General features: G+C 41.1%; 1 protein-coding gene across 4 annotated transcripts in view; it reads left to right on the top strand.

Annotated features, from left to right (window-relative positions):
• kaznb (kazrin, periplakin interacting protein b) overlaps positions 1-25,779 on the top strand; it is a 109,991-nt gene that overhangs the window by 21,885 nt on the left and 62,327 nt on the right. For all 4 annotated transcript variants that reach the window (XR_004105317.2, XM_031301593.2, XM_031301591.2 and 1 more), the window contains exon 4: positions 18,049-18,256. Coding sequence is in view for 3 of the 4 variants with exons in the window: in XM_031301593.2 (XP_031157453.1) it covers positions 18,049-18,256 (208 nt within the window). In the remaining variant the exon portion in view is untranslated. The remainder of the gene's footprint in view (positions 1-18,048; positions 18,257-25,779) is intronic.

Raw genomic sequence — 25,779 nt, 5'->3', positions numbered from 1 at the left:
TGAATCTTGACATAGTGATGCATTTGGGTCATCCATTAGCACCATCGCTGACGTGCATGATGGAAACGTAGTCCACCCGCCGCCATTCTCCTGGAGATATTTTCTCTGACGTGTTGTCATTGATTAAAGGGAAAGTAATTCAGCAAAAGGCCATTGCTTTCACCTCAGCTCAGTTGTATGCAAGTTGGAGTGAAAGATTGTTAGCCCGCAGTCAGTTTTTTTCTGTTAGTCAGGAACATAGCATTGGGAGGTGATGGATGAGTGGGAACCTCAGCCGCGGATGGAGTGCCGATTATCTCCCCAAGAAGTTGTACTTGGAGAAAAAGTTTGCCTGTAGTTCAATGTTAAGTGAAGCGCTCAGACACGTCAGCATGAAAGATTTCTCTGCTTGCTGGCCTTGTTTGTGTCAGACGGTACACCCACAACCTTTACATGTTCTAAAGTTTCTTTCTTCGAAGGAGTGCAGGATGGAGGCGTCTATCAGCTGGGGGCTTGTTGCTCTGAACTGTCAGGACAAGACGAATCAGCAGGGGATGCTGACATGTGACTGACGGTTGCTACGACGATATGTTTGTTTACTCTGGGGCTACAGCCAAGCCCAAAAGAGAGATACTGTGTCCCAAACTGGGAGTCTCTGGGTTCTTTCGATACTGGAAACACTGTTTGTGGAAGAGGGAAACAGCATGCAAGGGGGGAACAGACTTTAACACGAGACCGGATCCTAAATGAAAGATGCTGTAAGAACCCAGAGATTTTGGGACACAGAGTTTCCTGTATTGTAGCATACCTCCTTGGTTGGGGGCTTGCTTTAGTTTATGGTTGCATAAAATATAATGAAATATGATGCAGTAGCCTCTCCGGCATTCTGTATTACTTTCAAAAATCAATTCTCGTGTAGATCAACTCTTTTTATTTAATGTTATCTCTGCTGAGTCAACACACATGTAGACATGATTCACTCTACTCCTCCTTTGTGTCTTTAGTTTGGGGAAGTAACCTTTTTAAATATACACGTGGCACCTGTTCACATCAATGATACATTAATGCATTTTAATTAATTAATAAACCCCGGGACTTTAATAGCTCAGATGTGTTTCTGCACATTCAATGCATATTCCACATATCTGTGTTTTCTGTGTTCTATTTTTCAGAACATTATAAAAATAATTGCTTTTAAAAAGTGATGGGGCCAAAAGCAACCATTTCAAAAGGTGGTGGGGACATGTCCCATCGTCCCAGGTGTAAATGACACCTACGATGAGGTCAACTTAAAGTAACTCTAGTTACTTGTAAATATTGCAAGCTAAACCTAATTAGAGACAAATGGTTTGAAAGGTTTCTTATTTAATATGAACTGTATTTGATACTGGATTCAGATTCAAGACTACAACACTAGTCTCTGTACTTAATTCACCTTATCTGAGAAGCAAGATTGAGCTTTGAGGCTCCCTATCATCACTCAGACTACAACAGACGGACAAAATAATTGTGGCTATATTATGCATCAGATTTCTTTGTTCTCCAAGTCTCAGAGGTCAAAGTCAAGCGTGATCTTATACCACATAGAGGAGCTCGGCTAATCCAAGGGTTTTGCATTCATGAAGAGTGTTTCTGCTGTGAATATGAAAGTAGTCTAGCCCTCCTTCTCTTCTACTCTTTTTTTAATGTCTGGTCTCCCATTTCAAAGTGCCTGCTATTCTCTGCAGTTCAGGCTCTGATGTTCAGTATTTAGTGCTGCCAGTGGTGTGATGAGACTTTAACTGCTGGTCTGAGAGAACCCTCCAAGGCTTACTGTCAGTCAAGAAACCTTGTTTTTTCTATATTATGTGTATCTTTTGAAAAAAATAATCCGACACCAAATGGTTCAGTTTGTGGAAATCACGGTAAAAACATCATCTGATGAATTCAGCATTTAAATTTTAAGTCCACGGCCACTAAAAGGCAGAAAATTAATTTAGAGGGGATTTGAATAGTTTCTATTTGAATGCTGTCCCAGAATTGATTGCCTCATTTGTCATTTGCACAGATGAATTATTTATGTCCCTGTTGCTGTGCTGGGGTGACTAATCAAATGCATTTCAGAGGGTGTGGAAGTTGTGAATTGATGAAGTGGAACGTTGCACTGCATTAGCTACTTTGGTTGAGGAGTCAGCTGGGCTACAATGGCAGCCTGATGATGGCGTGACAAAGAAGACATTGCTCACCTTAATTCTCTAAAAATGCAGAGATCTGATCCACTCTCTCAGGGTAAGAAGAGACTTTGACTTAGTGAAAAATCTCAACAACTATCAGATGGATTGACCTTGACATTTGGTCAGATATCCACTACACCTAGAGGATAAATAACTAATAACTTTGGTGATGACTTTTCATCTAGTGCCACCAGCAGGTCACCTACTAGATGGATGTCTTGAACATTTGGTACAGAAATTCATGTTCCCCAACCTTTGGTGAGCCCTAATGGATTTATTATAAGAACTGGATATTGGACTCCAGAATCGCCCATTCACTTGAATGGAAATTGTCCACAAAGTGCATAAACTGAAGGAGATCAGACAAATATGGGGAGGTTGTGGATGGCCTTGAATGCAAACAGGAGTACTTTGAATTGGATATGGAACTGGACCGGGAGCCAGTGGAGCTGTTGGAGGACAGGAGTGATGTGGTGGATGGAGGGGGTTTGAGTTATGATGCGGGCAGCTGAATTCTGGACCAGTTGAAGTTAATGGAGGAATTTGTGAGGGAGGCCGAAGAGGAGAGTTAAAACCGTCATGGTTTAATATAAACACTTTTAATTGACTGAATAGTAATAATATTAATAACTGAATAATTGTTCCCGGTGTCCTTTCAGTTTTCCACATTTATTTGATAACGATCTATGGGGAAAATGATTTTTATACCAGTACTGTGATGCAGCAATGCTGAGTGGCGGCGCCATATCATGTTATCATGCTAAATTAAGATGGTGAACATAGTAAACATTATACCTGCTACACATTAGCATGCTAATGTCATTTTGAGCATGTTAGCATGCTGGCATTAGCATTTAGTTAACGCCTCACTAGCATGGCTGTAGAAGTCTTGTTAACCATTGTTTACTTCCATTTCCACAGTTTAAGTCAAGTGAAAACCTACCTTGTTTATTTCTATTAACAGTTTACACAGCACACTTTATACTCTGCATTACAATGCACATTTCAACTGACAGATTAGCTTCTCCTTTGCAGCCTCACAGTCTCAAAGAGGCATAATCTTTACATAGAGTCAGTGGGTTCAAAAGAAAGCTCAGCAACGTATGAGAAGAAATGAAACTGAAGAGTTACATATGAGCCAGAAATCATAGCTGATTGTGGCAGAGCAGTAAGCTGCCAGTTTATTTTCATTTCAATTTCAAAGTTGGCAGATCTACCTTAATTCATTATTGACCACAGAAGAATGAAAGGAGCAATATCAGCGTAGAGTAAAATAGATTTGGAGGCTAGATAAATGATCCAGTGAGATTTGGGTTGTCTTGCACTTGTTAGTGAGAAAATGGATCAGTTTAGGTCTGGTGCATAATGAGCTAATAAACTATTTGACACACAGAGAGACGGAGAAGAGAAACAGAGAAACATACATAATCAGGGACAAAGGTGGTCCAGGGATTGCAGCAAAAATGTAACCCAATCCTGAAATTAGGTTATCATTTATGAGATCCTTTTTATGTCTGGCTGTCTTTGTTCGGTAAGTATGTTGAAAACAAAGAAACCTCAGTTTTCATCTCGTGCCTCATTTCGAGATGTGTTTTACCCTATTGGAAATCAGTCCACTGCAAATCCTTTGCATGTATTTCAATGTTATAGCCCGTGTTTTGCAGTGTGAGCTGAAGTGGTCTGGACTTCAAAGAGCTGGGGTTGCTTTTTTTTTTTTTTTAACTACTGCAGTTTTAGCTGGTAGTCGTCTCTCACCAGTTTCCACATTTATACCCTCTCAGAAACACCAAGGGAACAAAAAAGATTAATGAGTACGCATTAAAATGACCATATTGGAGCTGACTGCAGAGAAGATTTAAAAAAAAAAACGTCTGTCACAGTTGATGATTAGGCAAACCTGAGTGCAGAGATAAAATGATGGTAGATTTATATTTCCTGATATGGCATGACAGATGCGATTGATTCCAAATGCCATGAGGCAGACTCGTTCATTTCTGTGTTCTTCCCAGATCCCGTCACATTGTTATATACACACACACACACACACACACACACACACACACACACACACACGGTAATCTCTCATCCAATCAAACAAATGCTTTTGTAAATAAAGGAGGTATCTAACTTTCACTGGGGATGTTTTTAAGATGACAATATGGCCTCTGTCAGATGAAATGATGCATGCCAGATTGTGAGACTTCATCATCCTTCAGCCTCTCCAGAAACCGTCTGTTGATGCTGTTCAGGATGTTTAAGTCTGACGTGGTCGTGGCGCGCATGTTTCTATGGAAACCCAGAGCACTGTCACAAAGCTGATCCGGATCACTACACGCATCTTTCTGCTGATCAAAGGTGTTCACCTCAATTTCAGAGGAGTTTGGGTGATATAAGATGCCTCTCTCCCTGTCAATCTCCTCTTGAGTGACATACTGTTTGTGCTCATTGCAGCCCTTCTGTTGTGGGGTTGTTTGTTTCTGGCAGATGTGGATAAGTGTCTGGGATTGGCTTGGGTCAGCGCAAAGGCGGCTTCGCGTCTTCCTGTGACTTTCTCTGCCAACCACAGAAAGCTTAAAGTTCCTGAAGAGATTTTCACAGCATATATGTGAGCCCACCTTCCACTTAATTTTGTTTTGACATATTCAGAGAGAAAAAAACTGATCTATTAGTCCATTTTTTAGCATTCAGCCCTAGGTGAGCATCTTTGTGGGGCTGCTGCTGCTGGATTTGCCTCCACAGGATTGAAATGTGAATAATTCATGAGAAAACATCTGCTTCTGTGTACACAGCAGACATGAGTAGGGACAATAATGTGACATAGAACAACATTGGTGTGCCTTTTGTTTTGCTTATCTCAAACATGTCAGCTCAGCCTCCTGAACACAGTTATTCACCATCGTTCATCTTGTCTTGTTAACTTTAAAACCTTCTTGCACAACCCCTCATCAAAGGCAGAATTTCTGCAGAGACGAGAAGAGTGTGGAATCAAAGATGGGATACTTGTTATCAAAGCCATTGAGTTCCCTGTTGACCTTAGACGATATTTAAATACTCCCTGCCTCCACAGCTTGTGGGGTGGTGCAGGAAATGTAAATGATTATCCCTGATTCTCTGCCAGAAGCAATCGCTTATTATCTCTTTGGAAGTTTTACTGTATATTTTAGTGATGCACGAAACAAAGACAGTAATTCAGCACGTAATACCCAGAAACAATACATGAAATCCCATTATATGGCTAATGGAGCTTGCCCCTTCTTTTTTTTTTTTTTTTTATTATATATATATATATATATATATATATATATATATATATATATATATATATATATATATATATATATAATGCTTAACTTGGCCCTAATCCACACGGTCCCCACTCAATTTACCAATTTACCATATTGCTCATATATTAAAACTTCACTGCTTCATCTCATCACTTCCTGGAAATAAGATGACATGCTAAAGGAATAAAAGGGTGACAAATATTAAAATGGAAAGATTTACCAATCAAGCATGGCAAAGTGTAAATGCAAGAAATAGGATCACAAATGTCAAACACAAATGCTTGTAATGGAAAAACCTATTTTCAGTATGTTTCTATAAGCCTATTATTAAAAATGGAAGTAGTCGGTTTGATGGTGCTGTTTACGTCTTTTTGTGTAATGAATCATGCTCTTAATGTGCTATTCTGTTCTTTCCCAGCCTGGTTAGTATTCATGATTACAATTGCTCTCCTCAACTCCTACTCTGAATCCTCTTATGCTCTCCTATGGTTTTTCATGTATGAATTTGTCAGTGTGTGATGCTGGCTGGTTGCAGCGCTTTGCTCTGCTTGGATGCTCCACTTATTGCAGTTTGACTGCTTCAGTGAGAACACATTTCCAGGGATCTTAGCTGAAAAGCCTATCAGCATGCATAATCATGCATCGCTGTTGCGAGATTACTGAATCTTAACATTTTTTTTTACAATTCCCTGGAGAGCAATTCTCCTCTGTTATGAATATTTGTGATTTGTTTGGGGTAAGCAGATGGTATTTTAATGAACTCCGCAGAAGACATTTTGATGTGACACTTGTTCTTTTGCAACCCTGACATAAACTGACAGGCAGGTGCTTTTAAGGAGAGCTATAATTGTTTTTATTTGGAGGCATGGTGAGGCTCAACATTTCTGTTGGGCATTGTAAATCACCTACGGAGTCACGTTCAAGGTCTAAATTCACTTAATTTTTATTATCTAAAAATGAATGAATGATTAATGATCTATATGTATTTTGAGCTTCCAGAACGGTACTTAATGTACTGTGTAAGTCATCAGAAGTTAAACATATTTTATCTTAAGTCATTTTTTTCCGTCTGGACATTTACATTTTTATTACAATATTTCTTTTTATGTTTCCAAAAACTTTCCCAGGACCCTGCAAAATTAGACTCAGCAGGTTTCCAGTTTGTCAGGCTGAAATCCGTTCTGCTTGTTTACCATGCAAGATAGCACCATATTTGGTTCGGAGCATATCTGTTTTGAAAACAGACCTCCAGTGGAACAATTTGAGAGCTGTTGCTGTAGATGACTAGCATCCCTGCTTCTTTTAGTTTTCTAGTTCTTCAGTAATCTAGTTACCAGCCGTGACATTGACGCTGGTATTGTTTTCACCTTGTGTGTGTGTGTGTGTGTGTGTGTGTGTGTGTGTGTGTGTGTGTGTGTGTCTGTGTCTGTGTCTGTCATCATGGCAAAATGTGATCCTGGAGACACCTACTGTAGCAGGAACTACCACAGAGGCAGTTTACTGAGAGTACTTTGCCAGGTGGATGGCTAGGTATATGTTCGTCTGTCACTCTGCAGCCAGATTTTATCACCGTGATAAGAGAAAAGAAAAGCATCAAAGACAAAGAAAAGCATCAAATCATCACATCTGAGAAGCTGGAACCAGTAAATGTTTGTCATTATTGTTTAAAATCTGACTTAAACAATTATATCAAAATATTAACACATACATTTTCTGACGATCGACATATCGATTCATCGTTGCAGCTCAAGATCATAGCATACTTTCAACCCTGTCCTTTTAAAATGACCTGCTAAAACATCAGCATGTTAGCATGCTGATGTTTAGTAGTAGATGTTTAGTACTGTGTAGTCTTGTTAGCAGGCAGGCAGAATGGGAGGGGTCGCCACATCAACATAATGAGGAGACACTATACACCCACCATCCACGCCTTCAGTCAATGCTGTACAAAAAGGTAACACTTGTGGAAAAAACATAATCCAGGTAGCAGTTACATTTCTTTCCTAACGTCTATGGCAAAACAATTCAGTAGTTTAGTTAGGGAAGTATAGGAGAAAGTAAACTTTTAGTGGAGTAGAAAATTGATAGATCTTAATGTACATAACTTGGAACAAAAACCTAAACAACAACTCAGCAATTTTATGAATATTACACAGATTTTGTGTCATTTTACAGTATATTATACTTCAATGCATGTTCCATCACATTGGATTATAATTGACATTAGATTGAGAGTTTATACATGTCAGCAGGGTAAGACAGAAAGAGGATGTACCAAATGTGCGGCTGTGTATTTAAGTGTAAGAGTGCTATACTGTACTCTCCAGCCTCTGCCTCATATGTGGTCATGCACTGTCTCTTTAGGGAGTAGTGGGATGACCATTAAGTTTTCAAAGCCTTGTGTAATGAAAGGTGGCTTTCAGGTCTTGAATAATTGCAGTCCAATGTGATTGTTATCATTGGTAAACAAAGTGCCTTTGATTGTGGATCAACAAATACTCTTTTTGTCCTTCTCCTTCCTGCTTCACTCCTGCTTTAATTGATCTGACTTTGTGTTTGTCTCCATTTCATTCTCCTCTTCCTGACAGAATCACAAATACAAACAGCAAGGCAGCAGACATATTTACCCAAACATGTGCACATACAAAGCACTCAAACAGTCTTATTAGATGCACAAACACTTTAAACACCAAGGGCAATAAACACACAAGGACATGTCTGCAATGAAACTGCTTAGGTACACACTCTGGAGCATATTCAGCGTTCAGCATGACTGTAAAATTATACTATGGTAATTAGTTTGCCCACATGCAAACTTTTTAGAAACATTTCATTGTTTTGCTTGCCATGGATCTTAGTATTAATGCCCTGTTATAATCCCTTACAAGAGCTCAACTCCCTGAGCCAGACAAGTTTTGGATTCAGACAAACTAATTTAGCATGCAGATTAATGCAATTCCAAGCCCCTGCAGGAGCCAGCTTATTAAACACATTTAAATCACATACATTTACAATTAGAATAAGTTGGAGCCATTAAATAAAAGACATAATACAAAAGTATCTCATCAGCATAGTTTGTCTATCCAAACACATTTGCACAAATGCTTTGCCCTTTTGCACTGAAGCATATGTAAAGTAGTTGTACCCTCTAACTGTAGTCACAGTCTTAAACAGGTTTTCAGGCAGGAAAACGAACCTCCTTTTCCTTCAATTATATTCATGGATGAGTCAGCCATATTGCCCTAATTAAAATAATCAAAGTCCTGCTGTCAGCTTGGCACTTATTCTGCACTGTTGTGGCTTGTGTTTAATTTTCTTTTGCATTTTTTTGAGCTATCTGCGTGTGCATATGTGTGTGTGTGTGTGTGTGTGTGTGTGTGTGTGTGTGTGTGTGTGTGTGTGTGTGTGTGTGTGTGTGTGTGTGTGTGTGTGTGTGTGTGTGTGTGTGCGTGCGTGCGTTCGTGGTGCATATTTGTGCATGAAAGGCTCTGTGCAGAATAGTATGCTAAGTCTGGAATACTGAGAGAGTTTGCACCGGTCTGGTTTTCAGTGTTCCTTCTACTGACTCCTACTGCACGCTTGAATGTCTTTCAATTTAGTCCTTCTGATAACTCGGCTCTCTCTCTAGCAGAGATAAATGTTGAAATATAATAAATGACTTTGCAGCTTCACGTTTTGGCTCCAACCTCGTCTCTCTCACACTCTGCCCTTCCATTTCTCCACCTTATTTATCTTTCTCTACGCTTCCCTTGTTGCTCATTTTTCAACTTGTTCCAACAAGTTTCATATCTTGTAGTATTAGCTTAGCAAATAAAGAAAGTAATTCCCAGTGCATAGCGACTTGTAGTTCTTAGGAACAATTTAGAATTCTCTTGGTGCAACAGGATTGTTATTTTATCTTTAACAATGAAACAAGGATTTCACTCTATTATGTTATACATTTTTTAAACATTTTAATTGTTTTTCTCATCTTGTGCAAAAAATGTAGCACTTAAAGACATTACTGAGGCAATAATTGGATAGGCATTTTATCTTCCTGCTTGCAATACACGTTTTTTTAATAAGAAGCGGACTGAGGATGTCACTTGGACGAGAAGAAATTGGAAGTGTACAGTGTATTGGCGTGCATACAAAGTAGCTGAATAAGGACACCGATAAAGCGGTGATGGGGGGATTATTGTCTCTAGTGTTACTATTCATTGGAACTGTCCTCTAGAGTGGAAACACATGATGGTAAGATGAGTCTCTCAATCAATAGGCTCTGCAGATGTGCCTTTACACACACCGACCAGAGAATAAGCTCCTTATCAATACACTGTACCAAAACAGCTCTCCATCAGCTATGGATAAATCTATCCTCAGTACTGCACGGCCTTTTCCCCCTTAAACCCATCTGTCAGTTATTTGCCTGCAGTGCTACATTTAACCTGGGAGTGGTCTTCTTTGGTGCAGAAAATTCCTGTTGGCACATGTTAATGCTGTTAGCTTTGGTCACTTAAAGGTATAGTTTGATGTTTGGTATACACACTTTGATCAATACCACTCATGCCTGTGCAGTTAATAGGAACAAACGAGATGTATTGTGTATATTTGTGAGCTTTAGAGTTGCTGGACTTTTGGACAGAGCCAGGCTAGCTGTTTCCCCCAGTTTCTTTGTGCTGAGCTAAGCTAAGCTAACAGGCTGCTGGCTGTACAGTAGCATCATATTTACCACACAGACATGAGAGTGGTATTATCGCAGCAAGAAAGCAAATAAGCGTATTTCCCAAAACATCAAACTTCTTCTTTAAGTGACTTAAACTTCTTCCTTTTTTCCATTAGTTGGAGATTAATTATTTAGCCTTGGAAACAAGCGTCTCCCAAACCATCTGTTATTTACAGAAGAAGCCAGACAGCAGTCCTGCTCCTACATCTCTTTATCCGAGGCTTGCCCAGTTGTCTCCGGAGGTGTACTCTAACCTGCTCTCAGCAGCCTGCCATTATTAGCCAATAAATAACTAAACGTATATCATAAATCAACAGGGAGAGCTTTGTCAGAGTGATTTCCACTGCAGTTGCCCTCTGAAAATCACTCTGCTGCTCTGAGAAAAGAAAGAGAGAGAAAGATGGATGGATGGAGGAGAGTTTGGTTCTCCGTTGTGTAAGAAAATGTTTTACCTTGAGAGATATCCTCTTGTGGCATCACCCAGAGACAGCTGCTTTGCTCTATTGAACAGCTGGTCAATAGTTATAACCTGTAGTTTTTTTTCTAGGATCAGGACTGTGATAAAGCGGCCTTTGGCTACTCCAACGATTCCATGTTACTTGGATTCATTCAAATGACACTTTAATTATGTTGATTATAACACTGTCAGCTATCTTTCCCATCTTCCCTGTGAGCTAAAGGCACATCTTTTATTTGCTCAACATCGCTGTGTAATTGTGCCTCCTGCAGAAGAAAGCGGAGGGCAAAGACAGGGGTGAGGAACTCAATTAGACAGCAGAAAAGTAGCTGAGTGTGAAACACTGTGCAAAACATGCACCTTTTGTATCGACGCCAGCTCTGTTTGGGATCTCACCGCAATCTGCATGTCATTAGAAAGGACTGCAACATCCAGCTCTACCGCTCTACAGTATGTGTTGAAAACAAAAGTATGACTGGGTCAGAGTGTATTTGAGCCAACATAATGGCCTGAGGCCTGGCAATGCTTTATGGGTACCACTGGGAGAAGAGGCAATGACAGACAACAGCCAGCAGGGAGCAGACGTGAGATCGAGGGGGGAATGCGCTAAGATGCAAAATGGGTCTTGGTGGAGAGAAGGCATGTGATATAGTGAGGAAATTGCCTTTTCTGCAGTTTTTTTTTTCATCATAATCAGACGTATATTTCCCCTCCCTCAGGTCTTGAAGTTCATCATAACCAAGCCTTCCTCCCTCACTTCGATTCCCCCAGAGTGCAGACAAGCCTTTATCTTGATCCTCATCAAGGCCTCTGGCACCACGTTTCATCGGCAACCCTGTCGACCGTTATCTCCAAGTGGAGAGGCTGTCAAGCTGTTTATTATTACCTATCAGATGGGAGAAGGACATGGCTGCACGGCGTTGGAGTGGAACTTGGGGAGGACTTTGGGTGACAGACGTGCTGAGCTTGACAACCAATAATAGGTACTTCACTCCAGGTCTTATCTCAGCCTCCGTAGGGCCAGTGTAAGGGAAGGGAGTTTAACTCTCTGTAAGGGTTCAAGCCGCAGAGAAGGAGTGGAGCTGCTGCTTTTTACTGTTCAGCAACATGTTGATAGCACCCTGCTGACGGGTTGAGCGAGCATTCAGTGATTAAAGACCACAGTGCATATAGCGTCGTCAGGTGGGTGCATTTGATAGCAAAATTTTTAGCGAAGCCCCAAATGCAACTAAGCCAGAATAAAGTAAATGCAAAGATATTCAGATCATAAGTGATCCTTTACACCCTGAGCTTTTACCTTCAAGGCGGCATTATAGACAAATAAGAGCCACCGCAAATGTGCACAGCAAATCGTTCCAGCTAAATGCAGTTAGAATACTGAATACTGCAGTGAACACATTAACATATCACCTAATAACATTGTTAAGGTATACTTGTTATCAAACAGGTGTGTATTTACACAACCAGAAACAACACATAGCAACATTATCATTCATTTGGATGCTTTTGGCCACCAGGCAAATGTAGGTTCAATATTTACTCTCCTTTCACTGTAGCTCTGTTTTAGTCTCTACCTACTCCTGAAGGAAATATCTGGCTTTTCTAGCGCCTAATCTTCCAACAATGTTCACCAGCCAGTTGCTAACGTTGTTTGTCTGCTGCGTGGTGCTGGGCAGGTAGCTGACAGTGCTTACAGCACGTACAGCTTTTTCACGGAAAACAGCTGCCTGCTGTGGCTGAAAAACAACACTGATGAGAGCGGTGAGAGTAGTAGTGAGTTACTGAGGAGACACCTCATGTGATCCATTGTTCATATAGAAATACTGATTAAAGCTGCTTTAATTTACACTGTGACAACGTCGTCCACAACATCAAATTTTTCACAATATTGTCAATAAAACTACTAAAACTACTAACTAGAAAGCTAGTGGAGCGAGAGAGTTAAAAAGAGAACGAAAACTACACAGACAAAGAGAAAGAGTTGAGTTTCCGCTCCCTGCTATTCACTGTTTACTCCATCAATGCCCCTCTGTCCCTGTGTGTCACCACTCGGGGCAAAAGGCTTTCTCTCCCCGTCACTTGCACAGACATAAATACCCATTTTTTTCTCCAGCTGTGACATTTGCATTTGATAAATCTGCAATTCTGTGTGAATATTTAAAGCAGTGAACTGTAAGTGATAAACTCAGCTTTCTATAGTTTTTTGCTGTTTACTTGCTGTCAAGTAATGCATGCTTGATGATCTTTTTTTATGTTACATCAGTAAATATTCTTCAATAAACAAAAAAATCAACCACCATGTTAACACATGCACAAAAACGTTTTGGTGCAGGATTATTGCTGTGTGAAAGTGGTGCCATATTTGAATATCAAAGGCCAATTTCGTTTCAAGTGTCTTGTTTTTCACGAATGTTGGCAAAAGACAGCAAGCAGTAGTGGCACAGAAAACACTTGTTTTAATTTATAAGGACACTCTAACTCAAACTTTTTTTTTACTCTGTTTTACTCACACAAACACACTACGCTGCTGGTGAACAGACAAAAGTATGATCCAAATGCGATGACAATTAACCTGTCTACAAGTAAAGAGTCAAAACTCTTATACTCTTTGATGTTGGCAGACAGTGTGCTGTGTACCGAGACAGCTTTTGTTTCCAGAATAATGTCCTGAATCCTGCTGTTTTTTTCAGTCCCCAGCAGACTGAACATTTTGACATAGAGATTTAGAAATTCAGAGCTGCTGCTTGTGAAGGGTTAGATTCAGAGCACCTCTGTATATGGAGAGTGGGACCTACTTTCTACATATCTATCTTAAATATACAGTATAAACAGACATAATGTTAACAGTGCGCTGTAATAAAGCCTTCCAGAGATGCTTGTTGTGCGTTGAAGGGGACTCATTCCTAAAGGAGTTTATTTTGTCATTCTCAGTACCAATTTAGCAAATAGGACTGTTATTACTTACCTCAAATATTTTAATTTCATATCTGCTCTAATCATAAATGAGGAGGTTTCATTTGGAAATCAAATTAAAAAGGATTTAATGTACAAGAGCAATTACAGACCTTATTGCCACTGTTTGCTAAAACAGCCGCCATTGATGTGATACCGTGGAATTAGGATAAAGTGGACATGCAGATGGCAAATGCAAGGCACAATTTTCTGGCTTCCTTGCTTGCTGAACAGTCATGATATTGTGGCATCAGTTGCATGTGGCTAAGTTAGGTGTTCTGTCCTGACACTCATGCGTCACACCTTCAGTCCCAAGGGACAGCCACAACTTGAGATGTTACTGTGCATTTCACCCCTGCAGTATGTGCTCACCAATGGGAGTTTCCCTTCAGTCTATCTGCAAACTAACCCTAACCCTAAGCCACATATCCTGATCCTCAACAATTCACTCTTCACCGAATGACCGAATGTGAAAGTCTTAACCCTGCACTGTGTGCCACCAGGTAGCTATGTGGGAGGAGTTGTTGGCCAACACATTTCTGAGGTCAAGTTTTCCATCTGAACACACCTAGATGGAAATTAATCTATGAAACATGGTTGCTGATTTCTTCATGGCTTAAAGGGCACATATAGGAACGGAGTGATGAACACATCATCCGGATGACTCGGCACACCTTGTAACACACAAGATGAGAATTTTTTTTTTTTCTTCTATTTCTCAATTCTATACCTTTCCTAGCTCCTCCCTTTCACACATACAACTATCCCATACTCACACACCCTAACAGGCACTTTAACTTTCTTTTCCTCATAGCATTTGATGGACATTACTAAGTCTGGTGGAGTGAAGTGGATGTTTTCCCCAGGCCTCTGATAAGACCTGTATAAATAGTTGAGCAGGGCATTATATCACTTTGCTATTGGGAAAAAATGGAAAGCATTCCAGTGCGCGGAGGATTAGTCGATATTCAATTAACCCAGGCAGACAGTCATGGTGACTGTTTATCAATACCTCTTTTTAACTGCACACCGTCGGCACACTTAATTAAACTTCCCATTAAACGCATCAAACAACAACAAACTAACAACACAAACACTTGGCCAAGTTTGGAAAAGTGAACCAAATCCATAGAAGCACTGGTGGGAGAACTGGTTATTTAAGGGAGTTAACCCAGTTCCTGCCCTGGTCGAAGGTCTCTGCCATGGCCGTTCATACGTTCAGTCCAGTTGTGGAGACAGGAGGACTTTGTGTGTATTGGACACACCACAATTATGAATCCTCAGAGTATTCATCTGGTTATTGATGTGTATCTGGGACATTTCCCGACCCTTGACCCCAAAATCATTCATTTAGTCCCATTTCACAGTTGAGCATATGAAAGCCCTCACATAGCTCATAGTAGCCTGTGGTTGTGGTTTCATATGAAGGAAGACTTAACTGTCACGTTCTTTAACAAAACCAGTTTTGTTGGAACAATTGGACCCTTCTGTGTAAAGCTCCAAGTGTAGATGACCCTCCTCTCCGCCCTGTGCTACAGATCATTCTTGTCCTTTGCTAATCAGCTACAAATCGGGGCCAGTGCACTAATCGGGACCAGCGATGTGACTGTCTAGACGGTGATAATGATCTGCTAACATGTGATGTGATCAAACATGCCAGTTCTGGTGAAAGTCTTTTTACTTAACCTACTGTAATAATTGTTTGCGAATCATTGGTTTTGAGTTAAACAGCACAGATGTTGATAGATGTTATAGAAAGATAAAATGATACAGAGGCTAGAGACAACAAGAGGACAGATTGAGAAAGCAGGAGAAACAAACAAACTGAAATATCTGGACAGCTATTGGATGGAATACCATGACATTTTATAAAGGCATTTATTGTCTCCAGAGGATGAATCATAAATACCTTGTGGTGACATTTCAAGTGGTGCCACCAGCAGGTTGACATTTTTGAATGGATTGACATGAATTGTAGTACAGTTATTTATGTTGCCCAGAGGATGAATCCTTATCCTAATAACATTGGTGGTCCGCTGACTTAGCACCTAGCACCATGATTAGGTTAATATTTAAATTTGTCCAATACTTTGGTTAATGGTAATTAGTTTATGACTGCATTTATATAGTGCTTTTTCAATCTTTAGCGACCACTCAAAGTGCTTTAGAATACAAGCCAGCATTCACCCATTCAGACTCACATTCATACACTGGTGACAGAGGCTAACATGCAAGGTGCCACCTGCTCATCAGGTGCCATAAACATACAATCACACACATGGCTAATCATTTTGTCACAATTTCCCAGCGAAAAAAGGTGACGTTGTCAAATTGTTGATGAACTGTCCAAAACCCAAATATATTTGCTTTACAGTGATATAAAACCGGATTAGTCTATTGCCAGAATAATTCATTCACTGACTAATCATTTCAGCACTTTTATTATAGTGAAGAATAATAAGGTAGTGTATTCCTGGACATACTGTTATTATTATCTCTGACAGTTGAGATTAAAAGTTCAGTTAGGTGCAACTTGTTGCTGCATAAACCCCTTGCTTATACTATTTACTTGTCTGTGTGTGATTGTTTGAACCTGAGGAAGGACTGATTGATACATGTTGGTCTTGTTTTAACCATGCAGCACGATAATAGAGGCTTTTAAACTACTTTTATCAAAGAATTTTTTTGGGGAATGAATTCCCTTTCTCATGGACAGCCTATGCTATTTTATATCATTCTAGCAAAGACATTGTGTTAAAGTAAATATTCTGGAAATTCAATATATGTCTCACTGCAAACACTGTTTTATCCCACAACAATACTGTAGAGAGTACAGGAGCTGATAAGTTGAGGCAGGCCAGTTGTAATATTCTCCAAGGGGCCACACTAATGGGCCCGTGATAGTCATAGATGTGATCTGATCTGTAACACTTGACTGTGCGGAATTCATTATAAAGCAGTGAACAAACTAGCAGTGTAACCAACAAGTTGTGTGTCTTGCTCGGTCATTAGTCCCACACACTTGCAGGTCCATCTTTGTTTGTCTCTCTGCCATTGTGTGAATACCAATGAGCATTGAGCTGTTATCGCCCAAGCCTCGGATGACAGCATCTCAGTGATGTATCACTCATCTGCCTCAGTTTCTTGCCAAAGACAGGATGTATTTTCTTACTTGGGAAATGAAATGTCAAATGCAGATTCCAAGTTATGATGGCTCAGCAATATCCGGGATTGTTTTAAGTTAAAATCCCCCCCCCCCGTCTAACCTTTTGTGCGTGTGATGGAATTTTACAGCTGTTAGAGATAAGAATTGATGGTGGTGGTGTTTGTTTGCTGGGCCCACGGAAAAGCTGAAATATAATCCTTTCAACTGTTTTTAATCAAAGAAGTAAAGCTCCACTATGTTCTCACCACAGCTCGATTGTAATTCTCCGGGCCTCTCCTCTTTGTGTTTAGCCCATTAGACGGCTGTGCCTCTGCCCTCTGCTAAGTTTGCTCTCAGAGTTGAAATGTTTTCCCCTTGGATGCCTTGAGCCAGCCCCCTTCCCCTTCCAATGATGTGGGGGTGAGCTTTCCCAGGACAAAGAGACGAATATATAATGGTATGAAAAAAGAGGGGGTGGGAGAGACAAAAAGACAGCGGGTGTGTTAGTGAGAGAGAGGAAGGGAGAGCGGGAGCAGGACTGTAAAGATATAGAGGGCTTGACAAGTGCTTGTCAAAGGGTTCAATACTGCTGCCAAGCTCTGAGTGCAGGGACATGGAGAGAGGAAGAAGTAAAGAGAAACAATCTGTACTTGTTTTCCCTATTACAGACCCGATTGCTACTCATTACAGACTCCATAGGGTGTGTGATACACAACACGCTCTGTAGTTAGAGAGTTACTGGAGAGCAGCTCAGCCCAACTGCATCCCCCCCTCTCCCCTGGTCCTCCAGCACATGGTACAATCCATTTAAAAGGCTGCATGTCATCTCAGTGTGTGCTGGGTCCTCTCTGAGAGCAGCTGCTCACAGCACATTCTCCTCTGCGGGAGCACTCACTTTCCCCTCTGCCCGCTGAGCTAAATCTCTTTTTCTCTTTTGTCTTTTTTTCTTTCTCTCTGCTCTCTTTACGTTCCCTCTTTCTCTCTTTCTCCCACGCTCACTCTCTCGCTCTCCTTTGCCCTGCACATACACACCAACCGACACACACACATGTTTCCTCTGACTGCGTGGTGCTTGGCCACACAGACGTTATTCTTTGTGCAGTAACAGGTAGACATCATCTCTGTGCTGCTCAGTGGAGAACAGAAGAGGGACCAGTGTTTTGGCTTTTCTTTTTTATATGTGTGAAGTAAACTGTGAGAGAAGAAGCCCAGGTGGAGGAGGAGGAGAAGAGGGGGATAAGAGGAGAAGGAAGCTTCACCCCCTCTAATGCTCCACTTGACATCATGCTGCTCTGTGTGGATTTGGTCCTCAGGGGAAAATTCTTAAAATGATGGAAGACAACAAACAGCTGGCACAGAGGATTGATGGGGCCATCCAGTCCGCCAGTCAGGAAGTGACCAACCTCCGCTCCGAGCTCTCCGCCACCAGCCGCAGACTGGCAGAGCTGGGTGCCAGCAGCCCCCCTGCCTTAGAGAACCACCACAAGTACAATCACCACGATGACAGCCTCCACTATCGGGGTGAGTGTCACAGCATGTGCATGTATGTGGATGTGTGTGAGTGCCAGTGACTGTGTACACTCACACCTAATCCCCTGTGTGTGTGTGTGTGTGTGTGTGTGTGTGTGTGTGTGTGTGTGTGTTTGTGTGTGTGTGTGACAGTGAGAACATGAACATGTGTGAATGTTTTGAAATCAACAGTGGAAAGTATTTGGGGAATGTGCAGCGGGGAGACTAATATCATTCCACCCTTCCTCAACTGACTTATTTTTCCCCAAAGTCTACACCAGAATTACATGGGGAAAGGGAGCAGATTGAAAAGAAAGAGAACAAGGGACACACTGAGTGTTGTTATAGACGGGAGGGGCCAGGGTTAGAGAGCGTGGGCCAGAGCCGGTCCGGGTTTGGTTTCCCAGGCAGCAGCTGGGCTCCTCTGGGGCTGCACTCCCTCCAGCTCTGGCTCCTTCTCCGCTCTCTTCCCGAGTCTGGCAAGGAGTCTCAAACTGAGCTTTAGGCCCAGGAACTGTATGCCAACATCTCTGACGAGGGCTGCTGACACCATTGCACTGCCACTGCTGGGAAAGAGATGTGATGAATGAGCTTTAAACTGAAGTTTTCATGGGAGTGTTAAAGTTTTGGCTTGTTTTCTAATAGCACTTAGACTAAGACTAAGAATAATAAATATTGCTTTGTATTTAGTTGTTGCATGCCTAATGACGCTTTTCTTATGTTTATAACTACTTTATGTTTGCTTCAGCTTGTGTAAGATCATGGCCTGTGTCTAATTAAACCTTCTTATGACAGATTCTGTTAAGCTACTTTTATATAGCTGACATCTTGGATTCATTAATGATGAGTTTTATTTTGTAACGAGTGGAACAACCGTGTAGGGGAGTAAGTCCCTGTGATCTTGTTTGTCTGTTACCCTTTGCCTGATCAAATCAATTTATTGAGCAACTAACTAGACATGACACACAAAGCTGTCAGAATATAAAATGACATGACAAATTCATTGTTTCATCGCCTGCATGTACAGAACGCTTGGGGAAATAGTGAAAATGCCACTAAAAAAGACCATGTTTCAGGTCTTTGGCCTCGTGGTGTCTGTGTTCTGTATTTGCCATGGATATGTTTAGAAGCATGGGGGTTATTGAGATCATACCCAACCAGGCAGCTTGCTCTCAGTGTCCATTAAATGACTCCCTGTGTTGAGCCTATGTAGTTGAGCAGCATGTGATTCCTAATATCTTCTGCTGGCCCTAAGGGCTGATCTGTGTGTAATGTGGTTTTAGAGCGTTGATGTACGGTACTTGTTTTTAGCTCTGTGTTGGCATGTGAATCTTGTGCATACTGCGTTCCCTCAGAGTCTTGGTTGTGCACATTCTCAGGAATTAATGCATTAATTCGTCCTCAAGATGCAATTAAAGGGAGACTTAATTTCACACATAATGTAACCCTAACCCTGTATAAGGTCTGATAAAATAATGATCTCATAATGATAGCATCTTAGAGATATATTTTGCTATCAAGTTGCATTAAGGGAAATGTAGGATACAGTAAATTTGGAGTTTAATCCATACGTGCCTTCACTGCTTTGGTTATGAACATTCTTTTTTTTTAATTGTTTCTTGCAAGTCCCCCAACTTTATGAAAGTGAAATACTAAATTGACTTAACACCCCTAAGCACATGAACAGTGGGGGCAGTTAATCAGGGTGTGGTTAAAGGTCAGCAGCACACAGTGAACAAATCACAACAACAATGGCTATGATTAAATGGTTATTCGAGAGAAATAAAGATTGTTGCTGCTGCTTTTTCTCAAGTGCCCTCATCAACAATTAAGTATCCTCCACCACTGTTTAGTTGTGTTTGTGGTGTGCAAACTGGAAGTTCTCAAAGAAGATATGTACATCACAAAGTAATCTTTCAGAAATGTGATCTTGCATGTGTTTGATTGGCTAATACATCACCCTGCATTATGCTGTGGCAAATGTTAAGCCAGGTTCTACTTATTTGCTGGACGACCCTGCTGCATTAACAGAGTGGCCTCATTTAAATGAGGGGTAGCGTTTATTCCCCCACAGCGCTGAAGTTGGTCTGAAAACCTTAGTGGCCTTAGTGTTTAATCTTTAGGGTTGGAATAACTCAGCTGCAGTGAGTTATCTGTTGTGTCCATCCGGCGTGCTCTCTGTTTCGTTCCAGCAGTGTTAACAGGCAGCCTGACATTCCCACATTCCTGAATGTCAGTGATGTCATACTTCCTGTTCCCAGAGGCCAGGCCAGCAGTCAGGTGACTAATCAAATCAAACACAGCCACACAGTCCTCCACCAACACAGCAGAGCCCTCACCTTACCTGCATAAAGAGGGATGAGCCTGAGAACCGCTTAGTTTAAGGATGTTTTTTTTTAAAGATTTTAAGTTTAAGATGATTCGTCTAAGAGATCTCTCAGGTTAGACAGTTTGGTGTTTGATGAGCCAGCATCAGCATGCAGTGGCTTCGGGAGATTAAATGTTCTTTAGGTGTGTAAACCTCTCATGGCCAGGCTGTTTGTTAGTCCATTTGTTGACTCTGCCCTGTACAGGATCAAAGCTGCTGCATGGAAAGGTTTTTTACTATGCATGAATGTCCTTCCTGTAAAAATATTATACTGTGCCAAAATGTCAGGATTTTTGCGGTTTCCCTGTAGATCTTCAATAACATCATCTCTGACAGATAATACTATAAACACAGCACTTCAGCCTGCTGTTCCCGTTGGCCGCGGAGTCTCTCCTTCTTACCGAACTTATCATGAGGAACAAGAGAATCACCCAAAACTTTTAAATTAATTTTAAATTTTGTGTAATATTTGAAAGCATATATCGGTTTACAAGATATTGTTTGTTTATGTCACATCTTCGTTTTAGAGTACAGTAGAGTCAACGGAAAGGTCTTTAGCTAAATTACCTGCCTCCTTTTATTCAAGCCATTGGCAGTAAGTCAGGGTGTCAGGGTGATGAAACCCCTTCATTATTGGCCCTTTCTCTTAATTCATCACATTGTTGTCAAAGCCTTGTTTAACATTCCTGAACGACACTGATGTGTCAGCACCAATTGACTGTATTGCTGCCATATCTTATGTCCATCCGACTTGTGAGAAAAAATATACAGCTTGCACTTAATTAGTCTCAGGGAACAGGGGCTGTATGAAAATACTGTGCCCGTTAAAATCAATGTTAGCTCACCTCATGGGATGTTACATTATTAATACTGTTATCCTCTTGGTAGATCGGTGCCCTGCAATCAGGCTGTGAGAAAGTGCGCATAATAAAGTCATGGAAATCTGCCAATACTAATCCATAAACCTTTCTAAAACACAATATGAGGCAGCTTTTGGTGACTCATACAGCATTTGGAGTATGGGTGACACATTTTCACTTGTCCCAGAGCATTACAGTCAATCACGGTCACGGTAAAATAAGCGGCTCAAGGTTAGGGCCATAGCTTTACAAAGTGAGAGAGGTTTTCGGCATAGACAATTTTCGGCATAGACAATGTTCGGCAACTTGCAGTTGGAGCACTTACAGGACTTGGATGGGGATTCAATTCTCCAGGCTGAACAAAAAATAAGCACCTGTGTTCTAAAATATCTGGTTCATTGATAGAAAAGGTAGGAAAGATATAAAACATAGTAAGAGGTCTATTCCCAAGGAGAATTTTGGTGAGAAAATTCAAAGCATAAAATTCTGTTGGTGGAGGCTAAAGACTATGTTTTTTAGAAACCTGATGAAACATTTAGCAGTTTGAATCATTCACTTTCGGATTTGGGGCCAATTTTGAATGTATTTGGCAACTATAGCTGTGTGTTTGGTTCCCAATTGCCCAGACAAAGTGTTTTGAATTTGCTACAGCTCTGATTCTTGCCTGCAACTGGCCTTTTCTCATTGGTGACAATGGCAGAGGCTAGCATTAACAGTCATCCACCATACCACAGACAAAACATGATTTTTGATAAACAAATGTTTATCACTAATGGCCATTATGGAATTGTCAGATTATTAAGAAGACTCTGGTGTTTCTATTGTCTCATGCGTTGGTCTCAGCCATTATTATTAAAGGATTTTTTTTGTTGTAATCAGAATTAAGAGTGCCTTGGATTTTTTCCCTCTTGCTTGCAGTAGTTTTGTTTATTAAGCAAAATGTACCCCAGTTTTGTCCTTTTTTAAAATGTTTCTTTAGTACGTTAAGGAACATTGAAAATATTCTTTAAAGTAAAGTTTCAAATGGGAATTTAGATTGGGAAAAAATGCTTTGAAAACCAGCTGATCCTCTTCAACCCTATCATAGGTGCTATTGAGCATACTTGGATACTGTCTTCAGGGATAGAGGACAATACCACAGCTGAAACCTTTAAAGACAATTTCCTGTGAAGAGTGCTGAAAAACAGTGTTGATTAAGTATTCTCCCAGTGATTATCTTTTCTCTGTAGAGAGGAGAAGCTGCACTGGCTTTAATGCTCTCTGCTGCAGAGTAATTGTGGCGAAGAATCCTCTCCCCATCTGGCCTGAGTTTGTCAGAGGCCCCGGGTCTCTCATTACTTCATCGTGCACATGAGCAGGGCTGGGAACAGAGCGCCAAACTGCTGGGATAAAACCCCACCCACTCCAACTCTTTCTCTTTCTTTTACTGTAACGTTCACAAGGGACCACCCGCCTTCCTGTTCGCTGTCCACATGCAGAGAAAGTATGCAATACGCTCTAACCTTCGCCCTGTATCCATCACCACCCGAATACCTCACTCCCTCCCCTCCTCATATTCCCTGCTTGGCCTCCCTCAGCCACGCCCTGTCTGTGGTCAGTGCAGCGTGAGAGGAACTGTGTCCAAACAATAGCAAGAGAGAGGCAGCCCCTCACTCCCCTAACATTTCTCCCTCTCTCTTCCTCTTCCTCACTAGACTTCCTCTAGTAAAAAAACTAATCATGGCATAGCGAAACTCCTGGGGTTCCAAAACCAGATGAAAATGCCGGAGGGGGGGGGGTGGATTTGCTCTTACATTTGGAGAAGATTCAGACAACAGTGATGATTCCAAAAGAAAGAGGCAGTGATTTAACAGTTCCTCATTATCCTCTTAAATGATGGTAAACTAATGGCCTACAGTGCTCACTTTCAAATTAGGAATTCATGACATTTTTATTGCATTGCTTTCTTGGAACCCAGCTGAGATTAAATGTAGATTAATACAGATCATGTAATCATTATATTGAGTGTATAACTACATTAATAAGTCAAGGGAAGCTGACAAAAATATGACAACAAATTAAAAACAAACAAATTACTTTACTACAAAAAGAAAACATGTGACAGATGCATACAGTATAAAGAGAAACAAATACTGCTAATTGGCTTGACACCAAGTAAAATGACCCATCTTTATTGTAGTGTTTGCTATTTACTTATTTCCTTTTTCCGTGCTTAATTTATTTAGTCCTCCGTATTTTTTCAAGTTTAGTTGAATGTTTCGGCAGTTAATAGCTGAACAGGGCTTAGAAGTACTTACTGGCACATTTAGCGGCTTTTGTTCTGCAGTGGCCGGTAATGGCTTTAAATAAATAATGACTCTGGTTATTTGTTTTTGCTTTGTAATGGAATGCAAACCCAGGTAATGAACTGACAGAGCTGCATAGGTTGTCAGTTGGAGCAGAAGCCCTGTGGATTTTGACTTGTGAAAGAGTTTCCACTTCTGAATTTGGCTGCCTAGAGAGCAGGGAGGAGAGCTGGGCGGCATGTATCCACTTTCATGTCCATACAGGGGCAGAGGAAGATGGCCTGTATTGTTCCAATCACTCTGAAATCTTTCCAAGTTTGAGGTTCACCAGGAGGGCATTGTGGTGTGCTACTGATTTCATGTTGCAGCATTCGTTAAGGGTCAGATTTGACAGAAGACAGCTAACTCCTGTCTGTCTTACGTCTATTGGCAGAGGTGACAGAAGTGTTGCCCTGGACGCCAGCTGGAGGGGGCACTCCTTCGGTTTGGGTGGCAGATGGCTGCAGTGCCATCACCATACGGCCCCTGATGTAAACTGCCACCTAAGGGAGAATGAGCCTTCAAAAGGGCAGGTACACAGGCAATAAAGCAGAACCAGAAATAGGAGCTGTAAGAAAGATGCCAACTCTAAGACAGGGTACATCTCCAACAGACATTCCTCTGCACTTAAATTTTCCAGGCAAGCTTTATCTGAATGAAAGTTCACAGAGCTAGTCACTGAAAGCCAATTCAAGGGGAACTGATGAGTACTCTTACCGTGACACTAAGCGTTGAATTGCTCACCGGTGTGACACTCTGTCTCTGAGATGATATTATTCTTATCAGTGAGACTGATATGTGCTAATTCGATTCAAGCCAAAATGCTTGTTTAACTGTTTCCTTCCCACCGACTCAGAACAGTCTTTGTTGATGATTAGATGATTTTTGATGAAGAAGCCATTTAATATAGATTTCCTGTGTCTAGGTCATGGCTCAGGCTAAGAGCACATTATGAGACTGGCTTTTATTGGCTAGGGAGTAGAGAGAGAAATTGACTAATGAGGAAACTCCTCATCATTATTGCTCCCTCTTATAGTCTTTTTCTCCCCCATTTCCTTCATATGGGCCCCTCATCATAACTTTGCATGCAGCAAAGTATTGTTTTTTTTTCATCAGAAAAGGAAATGGCTGTAGGAATCTTATAGGGTATCTTGTATTCATCACCACATGTTATGGATCGGGTGAAGTATTGCTTCCTGGTTGTGTTTTATGGACCTACTGGATGTTTCATCTGCACCATGTGCATCTGGAGAGGATCAGACTGTAGGTCCAGGATTGGGAAACGTGCAGCAAGCAGCTCACTTATGAGGATTTCATTGACTCTGGCTAAGGTTGTACAAAACACAGTACTGTAAACTGGGATGGAGTTATGCTGAGGTCTGATGATACAGGGTGTCGGACTGAAGCATGCCCAGCCCGTCCTCACCCAGACAACGACCATATGGGTCATTTACGCAAGAAGCTCATAACGACCAATAATTATCTTTTACCTTGGAGTTTTATGGACCTTAGTCCGTCACGCAATGACGTCTGTGGTGTCATGTTACATCCTCATTTTAGTAGTTTTACGTGACTCCTTTTAAGCCAATCCCTAATGTTTTACTAACCCTTACTAAGTATTTTAGTTGCCTAAACTTAACTAGTTCCATTTAACAATGTTTAATACGAGTTTAAAACTGCACCCGTTACGTTAAATGTAACAGTCATATGATTACGGTCACATGATTAAACCCCTAGTGTGAGACATTAAATGAAACGGTCGTATGTGTTGTCTTTGGAAATCGACCTATAATGTCGTTTAGGTATAAGGATGTGTTGGCTTGACACAGCAGAATCTCATGTGAGGGAGGATATTTGTCTCCATTATTGGCACACACTGGACTCATGAGTGTAAAAGATTCCCTGTACGTCTGCGCTGAGAGAAAGAATGAGCTCTGACAGAGTGTTTAGTATAATTCTCCCAAGTGAGGTGTTTCAAGGCCA

The sequence above is a fragment of the Sander lucioperca genome, chromosome 6 (genome assembly GCF_008315115.2).
Source record: "Sander lucioperca isolate FBNREF2018 chromosome 6, SLUC_FBN_1.2, whole genome shotgun sequence".
NCBI lineage: Eukaryota > Metazoa > Chordata > Actinopteri > Perciformes > Percidae > Sander > Sander lucioperca.
Note: the sequence above shows the minus strand (reverse complement) of the source record. Positions and strands in the feature narration are given on the sequence as shown.